The sequence below is a fragment of the Manis pentadactyla genome, chromosome 11 (genome assembly GCF_030020395.1).
Source record: "Manis pentadactyla isolate mManPen7 chromosome 11, mManPen7.hap1, whole genome shotgun sequence".
NCBI classification, from domain to species: Eukaryota; Metazoa; Chordata; class Mammalia; order Pholidota; family Manidae; genus Manis; species Manis pentadactyla.
Window position 1 is genome coordinate 79,897,637 of NC_080029.1, and position 13,648 is coordinate 79,911,284.

The 13,648-nt window shown below is 42.0% G+C and overlaps 2 protein-coding genes across 2 annotated transcripts; both read left to right on the forward strand.

Moving 5' to 3' along the window:
* The first annotated feature begins 4,648 nt into the window (after positions 1-4,648).
* Positions 4,649-6,091, forward strand: RNASE12 (ribonuclease A family member 12 (inactive)). The gene has a single exon (XM_036880647.2). The coding sequence runs from the start codon at positions 4,903-4,905 to the stop codon at positions 5,443-5,445; it is 543 nt and encodes a 180-aa protein (XP_036736542.1). The 5' UTR covers positions 4,649-4,902; the 3' UTR covers positions 5,446-6,091.
* A 1,372-nt stretch (positions 6,092-7,463) lies between these two features.
* RNASE11 (ribonuclease A family member 11 (inactive)) lies at positions 7,464-10,679 on the forward strand. Its single transcript, XM_036880666.2, has 2 exons — positions 7,464-7,472; positions 10,167-10,679. Exons 1-2 carry the CDS (start codon positions 7,464-7,466, stop codon positions 10,677-10,679), a joined length of 522 nt encoding a protein of 173 aa, XP_036736561.2.
* Positions 10,680-13,648: the final 2,969 nt, after the last annotated feature.

The window sequence follows — 13,648 nt, forward strand, 5'->3', positions numbered from 1 at the left end:
ATAGCCAGGGGGCCCAGGAATTGAAGAAGAGGAGATATAAAGCAGGGGATGGTAAGGGGAAGAAGCAAACCCCATATCACAAGGACCACAGTAAGGGACAGTTCTAAAGGGGATCCCGGTGAAGGGCCTGCTGACGACTGCTGGAAATAGTGGATATGTTAATCAGTGTTAAGAATTTTTTTCTCTTCTGTAATGAAAACTTTTCAGAAAATCTGTTAAACCCTGCATCCTTGTGTTTAGTGTGTATTAGAGAATATGGGGTGGGACCTGTATCTAGGCTTTGGGAGGCAGATGAAGCAGGCCAGGACGTCTGGGGGGTCAGCTTGAGACTGGAGATAAAATTACTTCTCAGGGAGCTTCTAAAACATGTTAGAGAGGGACCTAGCATTCTCAGAGCAGTGAAGAATGGGGCTTGGATTATTGTTACCTGGATATGAAAGGGAGGGCAGTCCCCCAAACCTAAAAACCTGGAGATATTCAAGTTACATCCTAGTTTTTCATCTCTGGCTCCCTGCAGCCTTTCCCAAACTTCTGTTCCACAGAACCCTGCTCCTTAGAATGTTAATAGTGGCACCCCTTGAATGAAGCTCGACACTCAAATCAATTTGTAAAATTCTGAATTAAATGAAATTAGTCAAGCTTCTTTAGTGCTCAGCTTCCCAGAATCTCATGCTTTGTGAATCTTGTGACTCTCCAAGGGAAGGAATATAATTAACAATATTTCTAAAACTTCTAATAATTAAATTTTTTTCTTAAAACACACTCATTAACATTTCCAGAACAATGCTTGCCTGAAGGCAACTAGGAAAAATGCTGCTAGTTGAGCTACAGTGTTTATTCTGCCCTTTCTCCTTAGCAATAGGAAATCAGAATTTTAGCTGGGCACATGCCCACCCAAAGAAACCCCACATTTGCCAGCGTCCCTTGCAGTTTGGATACGACTGTATGGCTAAGTTGTTGCCAGTGAGATGTACATGGAGATGCTTGTGAAGCTTTGGGATGTGTCCTTAAAAGGCAGGGCCATGCCCTATTTTGGACCTTCTTTTCCCTGCTGGCAGGAATGCAGACATGATGGCTCTGGCTGCAGCAGCCGCCTGGGCCATGGCATGGGTGCCACACACTGAGACAGAAGAAATCTAACATCTTGGAGTCCCTCACCAATCCTTAACTTACTACCCCAGGCTTTCTTTTACATGAGAAATAAACTTCCATTTTGTTCAGACTACTGTTACTTTGAGGTTTCTGTTATTAGCAGCCATTTGGGAAATGTGTAATGATAATCTCTTTAGATTTATTTTTCCCCAAACCAGTTGTATTTTAGGATATACACATAGCCTGGGAATTTACATAGAAGCCAATGCAGGGAGCAGGCACAAAGTCCCACCCAGGTTCTCAGGAAAGGACATGGACTCTACCTCTTCATAGGGAAGTGGCAAGATCCTGGAAAAAAAAATGTGAAATGAAAATATTTTTATGGCCACTTTTGTTAAATACAATCTGCTATGTTACTTAAGGTAAGCATGGCATCAGACAGTTGCAGAAGCCTTGCAAGGGTAGCCAGTCACATCCATAGGACGTGAATAATCTCCAGTTTCCTGATGGAGAACTGGAACAGGTGAAGCCCTTTGAGCATTTCCCTCTAGGTCCTCACATGCAGCCACCTCAATGTAGTCATACTTCACACATGACCACTGAATGCATCCAGAGTAAGCGTTCACTTCCTCTGCTGTCACTTTGAGGCCTCTGCCTAGTATCAGACAATCCTGGAGTTGGATAGGTCTCCAGCAATCCTGGAGGACAGCTTCCTCATTTAACAAAGTGAGTAATTAGGGAAATTGTGTTTTAAGGGTGTTTTACATCATGACACTAATTTTAGTTTCCGACAGCTATCTGCCTCCTGTAGTCCGCTTCTGTGCATTGACCTAAGGGCTCAGTTTTAGGACCTATGCAATAATCTGAAAATAAACCATTTCTCCTTCTCTTTCCTTCCTTTCCTTCTGCTTCTTCCTCCCCCTCCTTCTGTTCACGTATCTCCCGCTTTCCTTCCCTCCTTCTTTATCCTCTTTCCCTCTTTCTTCCCTCCTTCCATTCCCTCTTAAGGTGAACATAATTGATGTATCGTATTCTATTAATGGCCCATGCTAGGCCTCTTTTTTACTTTGTTCAATTTTATTTTATTTTCCCTTTTTATTCCTTATCTGTGTTTCTATTTCTTTCATCCTCTTGGGCATCTATTCTAGAGTATTTAATCCATGTTCTTCCCTCCTGTTTTGATATTGTGCATCCTTGGAAAATATGTTGTATTATTTTTAGAGTATGCAGGTTTTATATTTAAGTGAACTGGAAATGATTTTCATTCTGTTTCTTACTTTTTCCACACAACACCATGTTTGTGAGTTCTATTCATGTTGCTATTTGTAAATCTAGTGCATTATTTGAAACTGATTTAGACTAAGTTATTTTACACATCTAGCACATCTTTGCCTATCCATTCCCTCCATGAGGGACAATTCAGTGGCCTCTAGCTCTGTCTGCCACCAATCACACCATGATGAACACCTCTACATATGCTCCATCTGGAAGAACTCTGTTGGAGTCTATGCCGAGAGTGAGATTACCAGGGGATACCCCTCTTTGATTTCACCAAATACTGCCAGATTCCTTTCCAGTATCACCACACCAATTTTCACACCCACTCATATTTTTTCCAGTGCTTGAAATTAGATTTTCTGATTTCTAATAACCTGATGGCTAGAAACAAATATCTTTTTGTTATTTTAATTTCTGTTTATTTAATTACTAAAGAGGTTGAACATTGTTTATCACCCATTTTGGCTCCCTCTTCTGAAATTGGCTTTTCATAACATCTGACAATTTCTTTTCCTGTCTTTTTCTTGCTGATATGAGGGAGATCCTTATAACCAGATGTTAATCCTTAACTGGTTTTAGGCATTACAAATCTTTTCTCCCATGTTGTCAGCACTATTTAACATTAGAACCCAGTCTCAACTCCGTTTCATTAGGGTAACACTCTGAAATGTCAGGACAGGTCTAGTTACCTCAGTTGAGGATACATTTTTGTAACAAGGGTTGCCTTCCTGCCTGGAAACTTTAACATCTGTAATTCAGCTACTTGAGGTCCTGATAGGAAATAGCGAACACTGTTTATATATATAAAGACATGCATATATCTTTATATACATAATATATATATCTTTATACAGTGGAAGATTTCTACAAGATGGTATGCAAATGAAGACTTCTTAATTGGAAATTTGTCAACAACTACTTACGTACTTATGCCTTTGTGACATTTTGCAATGCATATCCAAATAGGACAGTCTGAATTCTGAAAGGGCACCCATTATCAAAATATTTGGAAAGTAAATAATAACCTCCTGGCTGTTCATTTTCAAGATCTGAAATTATGCTTTTGTTGTTGTATAGAAAGAGACACATTCTTTGAGGCCTTTCCCAGAATTCTCTGTCCATTCTAGACCATTTTCTACCCCAAATGGTTTTTTCTTACCAATCAGAAAGACACAGATATGTGCAGAGGAAACTGAAGCTGTCTCTCTAAAAAAGAAATAACTCCAGGGCAAGAAATAGTAAAATTAAGTCCATTTTCCCATTTCTATGTCAATGACCAGGAGATAAGAGCAATGAAAAGAAATCTATTGTCTCAATACCTTGAGCCACTGTCTTGTACAGTGGTAATCCATTAATTTGCCATGTAGGTTTCCCAAGTATACCATAGGTCAGTGATTCCAAAATTTTGTGGCATACTAGAATCACTGGGAAATCTTTTAATAATCCCCAAACCCAGGTCACATCCAACACCAATTAAAGCAGAATGTCTCAAGGTAGCATTTAAAACGACCCAGGTGATTCCAATGTTCAGCATAGTTTTGGAACAAGGGCCATACTCTTCAGAAGCCCAGGGCTTTATAAAGACTAATACTAAAGTCAGAGAATTTTTCTTCCCTGTCCTGAACATCAGATGGGAATGAAACTTGCTGAAACTGGAGTTCCAGTGTTAAGCATTGAGAGGGTGAATTCTTGTTACTCTTGTCATTTCCCATCTCCACCTTATCTTTTCTGCAACTCATTTATTCACTAATGAAATGGAGATAATAGCTACTTAGCTTTGCAGTGAGGGCTAACTGAAAAATTGAAAAATAAATCATACTATGTCTGGCATACATCAGGATGTTAATAAATGTTTTGAAAAGTCAATGAGGACACATTCAAGAGTTGCCTGACTCAACTCTCCATTTGAAGGTAACGTCTCTCCCTTCCCAGTGATGCCCAAACTCACCCCCTACTGGCCCCTCCCTTCCTGATCTTTCCTCTCTGGCCCTTCCCACACTCAGCTGGCTTCCTACCAGTCATTGTCAGAGAGCAGGGAGCCACAGAGGACTGCTTCTGATCCCTGGTCACAAGGATATGTTACCTGTGAGAGCTACGGCAAAAACGAAAGGTGAGAGGGACCAGCACAGAGCCAAGTAGGACTGACGGAAGGAGAGCCTGGGAGGGAATTGGGAAGAACAGTGTACTGTGCTAAAGCATGTGGTCTTGGATGGAATTAACAGAAAGGAAATACTTTAGCAATAGGAATAAACAACCAGGTAGGGGTACCTTTGAACACCTTCTGTGTGTTACCTCTGGGTTAAGCACTCTGCTGGGTTCAGGAGAAATGGAAAGTGAGATACCTGCTATCAAGAAGCTTGTGGAAGCAAAACAAACAGTACACTGAGGGTATTTAGAGAAGGGTTAAATGCCAAACTCTGAGAGCCCAAAATGTCAGAAATAACTTTCTTAGAGAACCTCATCTGCAAGCTGGACCTTACAGGGTCAGCATGATTTTAATTAGCAGGGAGAAGGAAATAAAATATCCCAAGGATGGGGGAGCAAAATCAGGGGATGGGGCAGGACCCTCTGGACTTTCTGTCTCCTCTTACTCTTATAGGAGTTAAAGCAAAAGATGCGAAGGGTCTTTTACCCCTGATGATGCTAATGGTGATCATTTTCCTGCTGCTTGTGTTCTGGGAAAACGAGCTGAATGAGGATGTAGTGTCATCAACCATAGAGCAGTTGCATGTGGACTACCCTCAGAGTGACGTGCCTATGAGATACTGCAACTACATGATCTTACAAAGAGTCATCAGGGAACCAGACAACACCTGCAAAAAGGAACACGTTTTCATCCACAAGAGGGCTCGAAATATCAATAGCATTTGCACTTCTCCCAACAGGTCAGCTTGCCAAAACCAGTCCAGCACTTTGTGCTTCCGGAGTGAGACAAAGTTCAAAATGACAGTCTGTCAGCTCATTGAAGGCACCAGATATCCTGCCTGCAGGTACTACAACTTCCACACAAAGGGGTTTGTTCTTGTCACTTGTGATGACATAGGGCCAGTTAATATCCAGAGATATGTTGAATAACTGAGACCAGCGCCCGAGTCTGAGATCCATTATTTCTCCTTTCAGTGGGTGCTGGTTCTCCCTGAGGCACACCTGAACTGCTGGGGTAAAGTCTGGCATGAATGGCTAGCCACTTGGAAATTCATTTATCCTTCTCGTATTGCTTAGCTGGAATCTTTTTATTCTGCTTCAATAAAAATTTTTTTAAATAACTGAACTAAATCACTAACTCTTCATGCATTTTAATTTCTTACCCTTTTTCTTTTGATGAAAGCCAAGCATGACTCCCAGGCAGGACTTGGGGTGAGGTGAGTGAGGCACTTACTTCACATGCAGAATTTAAGGGGCACCAAAACCCCAGTACTCTAGATAAATAATATTTTTAAAAATCAAAACTAATGCAAAAATCCCATGACATGATCTCCGTTTTCAAACTTTAAAACAAGACCCAATCTGACTGGGTTGGATTTTCGGGTGAGGTGGGTTATGTGAGCTGTCTTACTGCAGGGTCACGTCCTATTATTTAAAATTTTGGGATTTGTTTATCAGGGATTACTTTGTGTTAAATTATTTTTTTAAAGTTTGAATTAAAATAGTATTTATGTTGACTGATGAGCTTTTTGGTACCCCCTTACATTATCTGGAGCAAGTGACTTTTTCATTTTACCCCAACCCTGGACTTGATCCAAGGGGTAGAAGCAATTGGGGCTGTCTCTTTGGTAAAGTCTTCTCCAGAGGTGGCACATACAAGTCAGGCTGCATCTGGCCCCATTCAGCAGCTCCATCTGTGCCTTGAAAGAAAGGGAAAAGGAGATCAGAAGGAGTCTGACTGGTCAGAAACCATTTTCCTTAAAGACTGTGGAGAGAAATGGAGAAGGATTTCCCAAGGAGGAACTGGGACTCTCAGAGCTCAGTGTCTCTCCTCGAGCATCCCCAGAGGGAGCAGAGAGGACTTTGATCCAGACTGCTCACTCCTTTCCCCTTTTGGAGCTTCAGCTGAACTGGGTTTTAGCTATGGGAAGAGTATCTTTAGAGTTAGAGAGTGAAGAAAGAGAAAAAGAGGATCCTAGTTCTGGGAATTTGATTAAGTTCTGTTCCTCTCTGAACATCATTTTCCTCATCTGTCAAGAGAGGGGCTTGAACTAGGAAATCTTTGAGGTTCTTTCCAGGTCTATCACTGCACAGTTCTATTTCTTAGGTAGTATAGGAAGTGGTCTTGTTGGCGGGGAGGGTTAAGTATTATGGAGTGGTAAGGAATAAGGAGTAATTGACAAGTAAGGGCCAGATTATAGGGTCACTAATTCCAAGCTATGACATTTCATTCCTGAAGTGAGAGCCAGAAAGTCCCACAGGGAGCTGGAGAGAGCACAGGCAGGGCGCAGGCAGGGCACAGGCAGAGCACAGGCTTTCAAAGGTCCTTTCTGTTCTGTTCTTTTCAGTTGACAGACTTCAACTATTGCAGTATTTATTTGGACTTAATCCAAGGTCAGATCAAAAAAAGAAGCTACACAAATGATTTCCCTCTGAACAAACAGCAGCAGACTCACAGACTCCAAGGAGGGACTAGCAGTTAACAAAGGGAAGAGGTTGGGGAGGGTGGGTGGGGAGGGAGGGAGAAGGGGATTAAGGGGCATTATGACTGGCACACATGATGTGGGGGGGTCACGGGGAAGGCAGTATAGCATGGAGAAGACAAGTAGTGACTCTACAACATCTTACTATGCTGATGGACAATGACTGTAATGGGGTGGGGGGGGACTTGATAATATGGGTGAATGTTGTAACCACAATGTTGCTCATGTGAAACCTTCATAAGATTGTATAACTTAGTTTAAAAAATCCCTTCTGAATATAAAACATGACAGAGTACAAAAAGATTTATTATACAATTCAAAGCGGTTAACCTAAGTACTATGTCTCAACATTTGTATAATAAATGCATATTTAACAAAAGAAAGAAGAAGAAGGTATACCTATGCTAGTTGATAACTCTCTTTTGTAAGCATCAAGTCCTAACTGGCTGATTAGATTTATGGAAGATGACAAAGGTGAGTAGATGACACTTTGCAACCTTGTAGGTAGGCAAGGCTTCCCATCTAGGTGGCCCTTTTGCAACTGAGTTTCACCACCCTGTGGGAGTTCCACGGTCCCTGTTGTCTTCATGGACGTTCGGATGTCACCTAGGGAGCAAAGCCCTCAGTCTGAATAATTGCGGAGCAGAGACACATAGACCCTAGCATATGACATGTTGAGTCCTGGAAACAACATCACCTTCTGGCCAAAGCTTTCAAGTAGCTGAGATGTGTCCTTTAAGACCCTGTTTCTGTGTTCTGGATTCTGACTCCCTTTCCACCTTCCTCTCTAGGCTACCCTGTCTACTCCTTCCCAGTGTTTTTTCTTCCCTTTCTCCTTAACCTCCCTCTTTTTAATTAAAAATAGAAATGGCTAATAAATGTATTCCTATTAAAGAATAAGTACATGAAGCTTTAATTAAAGTGTAAGTAGATGAGACCTTACTCTATCCCCATTCAAGAGTATTTTCATTCAATAGGGATAAAAGGAGTTTTGGACATTGGTAATTTGGGTTTGTTTTTTTTTAATGGGCACATAGGAGCCCCAAACAAACCCAGATAGCTGCGAATTGGGAATCTCTGCTTGTTACCATTTTTCTCCTCATTGTCTATTTTCTTTTTATCACTTCACTGTTGATGTCCATTGCAGAGGATGTCTAGGAAACAATCTCAATCTTTCCTCCCTCCTCCCTTCAACCTGCACCAAGTCTGCTCGACACACATATGAACACATCCACAGAGTTCTTAAGAATCTATCAATCAATTATTAATCAATCCAATTATTATGGCTTATCTATTCTCAGTACTGGTTCTTTGCTCCCATATGAGACATTTCAAAATAAAATAAAATAAAAAATACAAGCCCTTGTGTATTAATGCCAAATGAGTGGTATAAGAAGTGGGTGATAAGAAGTTGAGGTAAGTGAGAAATGGACTTGGTAGACTTAAGAAGTGAGAAAAATGTGTCAAAGAGTGGGGTCTGAATTGGGCTTTGAAGGCTACCAAGAGGCAGAGAAAGAGTAGGCATTCAAGACATGAGCAAAAATGGAGGGACAGACTGGGGTGTACTGAGAGAAGAATGAGTTACATTGATATGACTACAGCAGGTTTTCATACCAAAGTAATGGGAGTTAAGCCTCGAGTAGCAGGTTGGGTATAGATCAGTTAGAACTTTGACTAAGTGGCCTCAGTGGATTAGATTAGCTCATGTAGGCAGCAAGCAATATTTCAATGAGGAAGGTTTCTGAAATAATGTCATTGCAAGTAATGCCTTTAGAAAAATAGCGTATTGAAGATATTGGAGGGCAAGGAATGGCGATCAGGCGGTAAAGTGCGATAAGGCAGGAGATATAAGTATAAGGGAAGGGGGCCTCTTAGAGGTGGGAGAGAAAAAAGGAAAAAATGAGATCCTTTTAGAGCAAGAGAAACAATTATCACCCTAAATAACCATTCTTTCTGCGATTCTCATTATTCCACACTAGTCAAGCCATGTTATGCTGTTAAAAAACACAGCTGAGAAACTGTCATACATATAGATACAGTTCAGCGTTTGACTCTGTTCCGAATAGAAAGAAGCTGAAAGTTGGGGTGGGAAGATGGGTGAAAGACGGGAAGGGAAAAAAGAAGCAGCAGAAACTATGTTCCAGGCCCAAGCAATTTTCAGCCCTAAGAAGAGGGAGGAAAGACTAACACACCTGGAAAATAAGAAAAGAACTTAGGAAGTGGAGTGCAATGTAATCTATGCTGTAGGGTTTCAAACAAGCAAAAAAATAAAAGGAAGAAGGAGAAGGAGGAGGAAGGGAAGAGGGAGGGGAAGAAGGAGAAGGAGAAGGAGAAGGAGAGGCAGTCTGGGCTCAGAGGAAGACTTCCCAGCAAGAGAGCCACGGTGCTGCCTGGTCCCGGGGAGTCTCACAGCCAAGTAAATGGACACTTCTTCCAGCTCGCCGAGTGTCCACGGTGCCACGTTGTCCCCACCTTTGAACTCATACAATCCTACCTGCCCCTTTCTTGCCCCTCCTTCCCTCAGTTAGACCCAATAACAGAAATCCCCAGGAAATTTCATTTCTTGCCCTGCAACAAGCTGGAGTGAGTCTTTCTCTGCAAGACCATCTTGCCAAAGGATCTGGTAAAGATGGAAATCCCATGATTGAGAATCAGTGGGAAAAAGAAATGAGAGATGGGGAAAATAACTGTTTTTTCTCAAAGTGGCTCCCATGTCCCAGGTACTCTGTGGGGCTATTGGAGGCACAACAATACTGAGGAATGTGTTGGGTAAGGATTCTGTGACCCACTGTGGGGACTACAGACCCCCCTATCCAGTGAGATTACAGACAAGGGGGAAAGGCAGAGAACAACTACTTCGTTCTGGGATCTTTAAACATTATCTTATATAATTCTCACATTTCCTTTTTTTTCACATGGAGAAACTGAAGTTAGTTAAACGAGGTAGAGGAAATTGCTTGTTAGTGGATAAGCAGGAATTTGAAGCTGGATCCTCAGACTCCACAGCTGATTGTCATTTCCCACCATCCTACTTCCATTAGCAGATGTAGAAATATAACAGATACTTACATGTAGAGGTCAAGCTGGGAATAACTCTCATAAGGCAAAGACAGCTGTCTCCTTAATATTCTCCTTATTTTTATCTTTTACTTTTAATTTTTACTGCAGAAAGAATACACTAGATCTGAGAGGGGGACCTTCTGTCTGCTGCTATTCAGCCTGGGGTTGGGTCTTACAGGAGTTTCAGAAAGTGCCATGGAGAAAATTCAAGAATTTTCAGAGGAAGAGATAAAATATGACGTGGCAAAAAATGACCAAGAAAAACAGAGCATTGAAATATTAATGAACTTGACTCTGTTATATAAAAATACCAGCCTCAGCATGTCCAAGGGTATTCTGTCTTCCTCAGTATTGACATTCAGAAGATTACATTACTGCTTCCCCAAGGAAGATGGTCCAGGTAGCGACAAAGAATATTGCAGTGGTTCAGCAGTCTGGAAAAAAGCTTCAGAAGCTAATGGGTCATGCAAGTTGAGCAATAACTTCATCCCTGGCTCCATGGAAGTGATCCGTGGGATCCCCAAGACCCCCAGCTGCAAGTATGGACAGAATCCTGGCATAAGGTGCTCTGAGAGCCCCGAACTGGAGACCACTATGTGCGAGCTCACTATGGGCAAATAATTCCCCAGGTGCAAATGTCACAATGTCACCCCATTAAAGAAAATATTGCGCCTGCTGGAGCCAACATGGCGGCATGAGTAGGACAGTGGGAATCTCCTCCCAAAAACATATATACTTTTGAAAATACAACAAACACAACTAGCCCTAAAAGAGAGACCAGAAGACGCAGGACAGTGGCCAGACTGCAGCTACACCAGCGAGAACCCAGCGACCGGTGAAAGGGGTAAGATACAAGCCCCGGCCCGGCGGGACCCGAGCGCCCATCCCCCCAGCTCCCGGCGGGAGAAGAATAGGCAGAGCGGGAGGGAGACGGAGCCCAGGGCTGCCGAACACCCAGCCCCAGCCATCCGGGCCAGAGCGCAGACACAGTACATGCCCAGGGGGCCCTGGATACTGGGGGAACAGGGAGTAAGACCTCTGAGCGGGTGCCGAAGCTGATGCCCCTGTGACAAAGAAAAGCGGGGGCTTTTTGAAAGTCTTAAAGGGACAGGGACTTAACAGCTTGACGGAAACAACCCAGGTCACAGTACAGCAGCTGGAAATTACAGGGAAAACCGGGTGCACTAACCCCCTGGGCAACAGCTCTGAGACCCCTCACGGAGGCAAACAGTCAAGCAGCCCCCCCATCCATTACCCCACCGGGCGCTGCGAAAGCAGAGAAGCAGCCTGAGACAAATTCCGCCCACAGAAAGGGAAATTTCTCCCTTCCGGCCAGGCAAGACACAAAGACCCACTCTACACGCAATTACCCAACACAAGCCACTAGGGGTCGCAGTTGTCCCAGTAAAGAAAGGCCAGTAGCAAGTGAAAATTTTGGCCCTCCCAGCTGACAGTCAATAGCACCTGTCAACATGAAAAGGCAAAAAAATATGATCCAGACAAGACTAACCCAGACAGCTTCGGCATCTGCTACATCTTCCCCTGAGAAGGAATCTGGGGAGATAGATTTAGCTAGTCTTCCTGAAAAAGAATTCAAAACAAAAGTCATAACCATGCTGGATGGACTTGCAGAGAAATATGCAAGAACTAAGGAAGGAGAATTCAGAAATAAAACAAGCTCTGGAAGGACTTCAAAACAGAATGGACAAGATGCAAGAGACCATTAATGGACTAGAAAACAGAGAACAGGAACGCAGAGAAGCTGATGCAGAGAGAGATAAAAGGATCTCCAGGAATGAAAGAATTTTAAGAGAGCTGAGTGATCAATCTAAAAGGAATAATATAAGAATCATAGGTATTCCAGAAGAAGTAGAGAGAGAAAAGGGGATAGAAAATGTCTTTGAAGAAATAATTGCTAAAAATTTCCCCAAACTAGGGGAAGAAATGGCCTCTCAGACCACAGAGGTACACAGAACTCCCATGACAAGGGATCCAAGGAGGGCAACACCAAGACACATAATAATTAAAATGGCAAAGATCAAAGACAAGGACAAAGTATTACAAGCAGCCAGAGAGAAAAAAAAGGTTACCTACAAAGGAAAACCCATCAGGCTATCATCAGACTTCTCAACAGAAACCCTACAGGCCAGAAGAGAATGGCATGATATACTTAATGCAATGAAACAGAAGAGCCTCGAACCAAGACTACTGTATCCAGCACGAATATCATTTAAATATGAAGGAAGGATTAAACAATTCCCAGACAAGCAAAAGTTGAGGGAATTTGCCTCCCACAAACCACCTCTACAGGGCATCCTACAGGGACTGCTCTAGATGGGAGCACTCCTAAAAAGAGCACACAACAAAACACCCAACATATGAAGAAGGGAGGAGGAGGAATAAGAAGGGAGAGAAATAAAGAATCATCAGACTGTGTTTATAATAGCTCAACAAGTGAGTTAAGTTAGACAGTAAGATAGTAAAGAAGCTAACCCTAAACCTTTGGTAACCACAAACTTAAATCCTGCAATGGCAATAAATTCATACCTTTCAATAATCACCCTAAATGTAAATGGACTGAATGCACCAATCAAAAGACACAGAGTAATAGAATGGATAAAAAAGCAAGATCCATCCATATGCTGCTTACAAGAGACTCACCTCAAACCCAAAGACGCGCACAGACTTAAAGTCAAGGGATGGAAAAAGATATTTCAAGCAAACAACAGAGAGAAGAAAGCAGGTGTTGCAATTCTGGTATCAGACAAAACAGACTTCAAAATAAAGAAAGTAACAAAAGACAAAGAAGGACATTACATAATGATAAAGGGCTCAGTCCATCAAGAGGATATAACAATTATAAATATATATGCACCCAATACAGGAGCACCAACATACCTGAAACAAATATTAACAGAACTAAGGGAGGAAATAGAATGCAATGCATTCATTCTAGGAGACTTCAACACACCACTGACTCCAAAGGACAGATCCACCAGACAGAAAATAAGTAAGGACACAGAGGCACTGAACAACACACTAGAACAGATGGACCTAATAGACATCTACAGAACTCTACATCCAAGAGCAACAGGATACACGTTCTTCTCAAGTGCACATGGAACATTCTCCAGAATAGACCACATACTAGGCCACAAAAAGAGCCTCAGTAAATTCCAAAAGATTGAAATCCTACCAACCAACTTTTCAGACCACAAAGGCATTAAACTAGAAATAAACTGTTCAAAGAAAGCAAAAAGGCTCACAAACACATGGAGGCTAAACAACACGCTCCTAAATAATCAATGGATCAATGACCAAATCAAAATGGAGATCCAGCAATATATGGAAACAAATGACAACAAAAACACTAAGCCCCAACTTCTGTGGGACGCAGCAAAAGCAGTCTTAAGAAGAAAGTATATAGCACTCCAAGCATATTTAAAAAAGGAAGAGCAATCCCAAATGAACGGTCTAATGTCCAAACTATCAAAATTGGAAAAAGAAGAACAAATGAGGCCTAAGGTCAGCAGAAGGAGGGACATAATAAAGATCAGAGAAGAAATAAATAAAATTGAGAAGAATAAAAC

What these genes read in the sequence shown, in the direction of transcription:
- RNASE12 (XM_036880647.2), top strand. Translation starts at nt 4,903, where the DNA reads ATGGGGGAGCAAAATCAGGGGATGGGGCAGGACCCTCTGGACTTTCTG.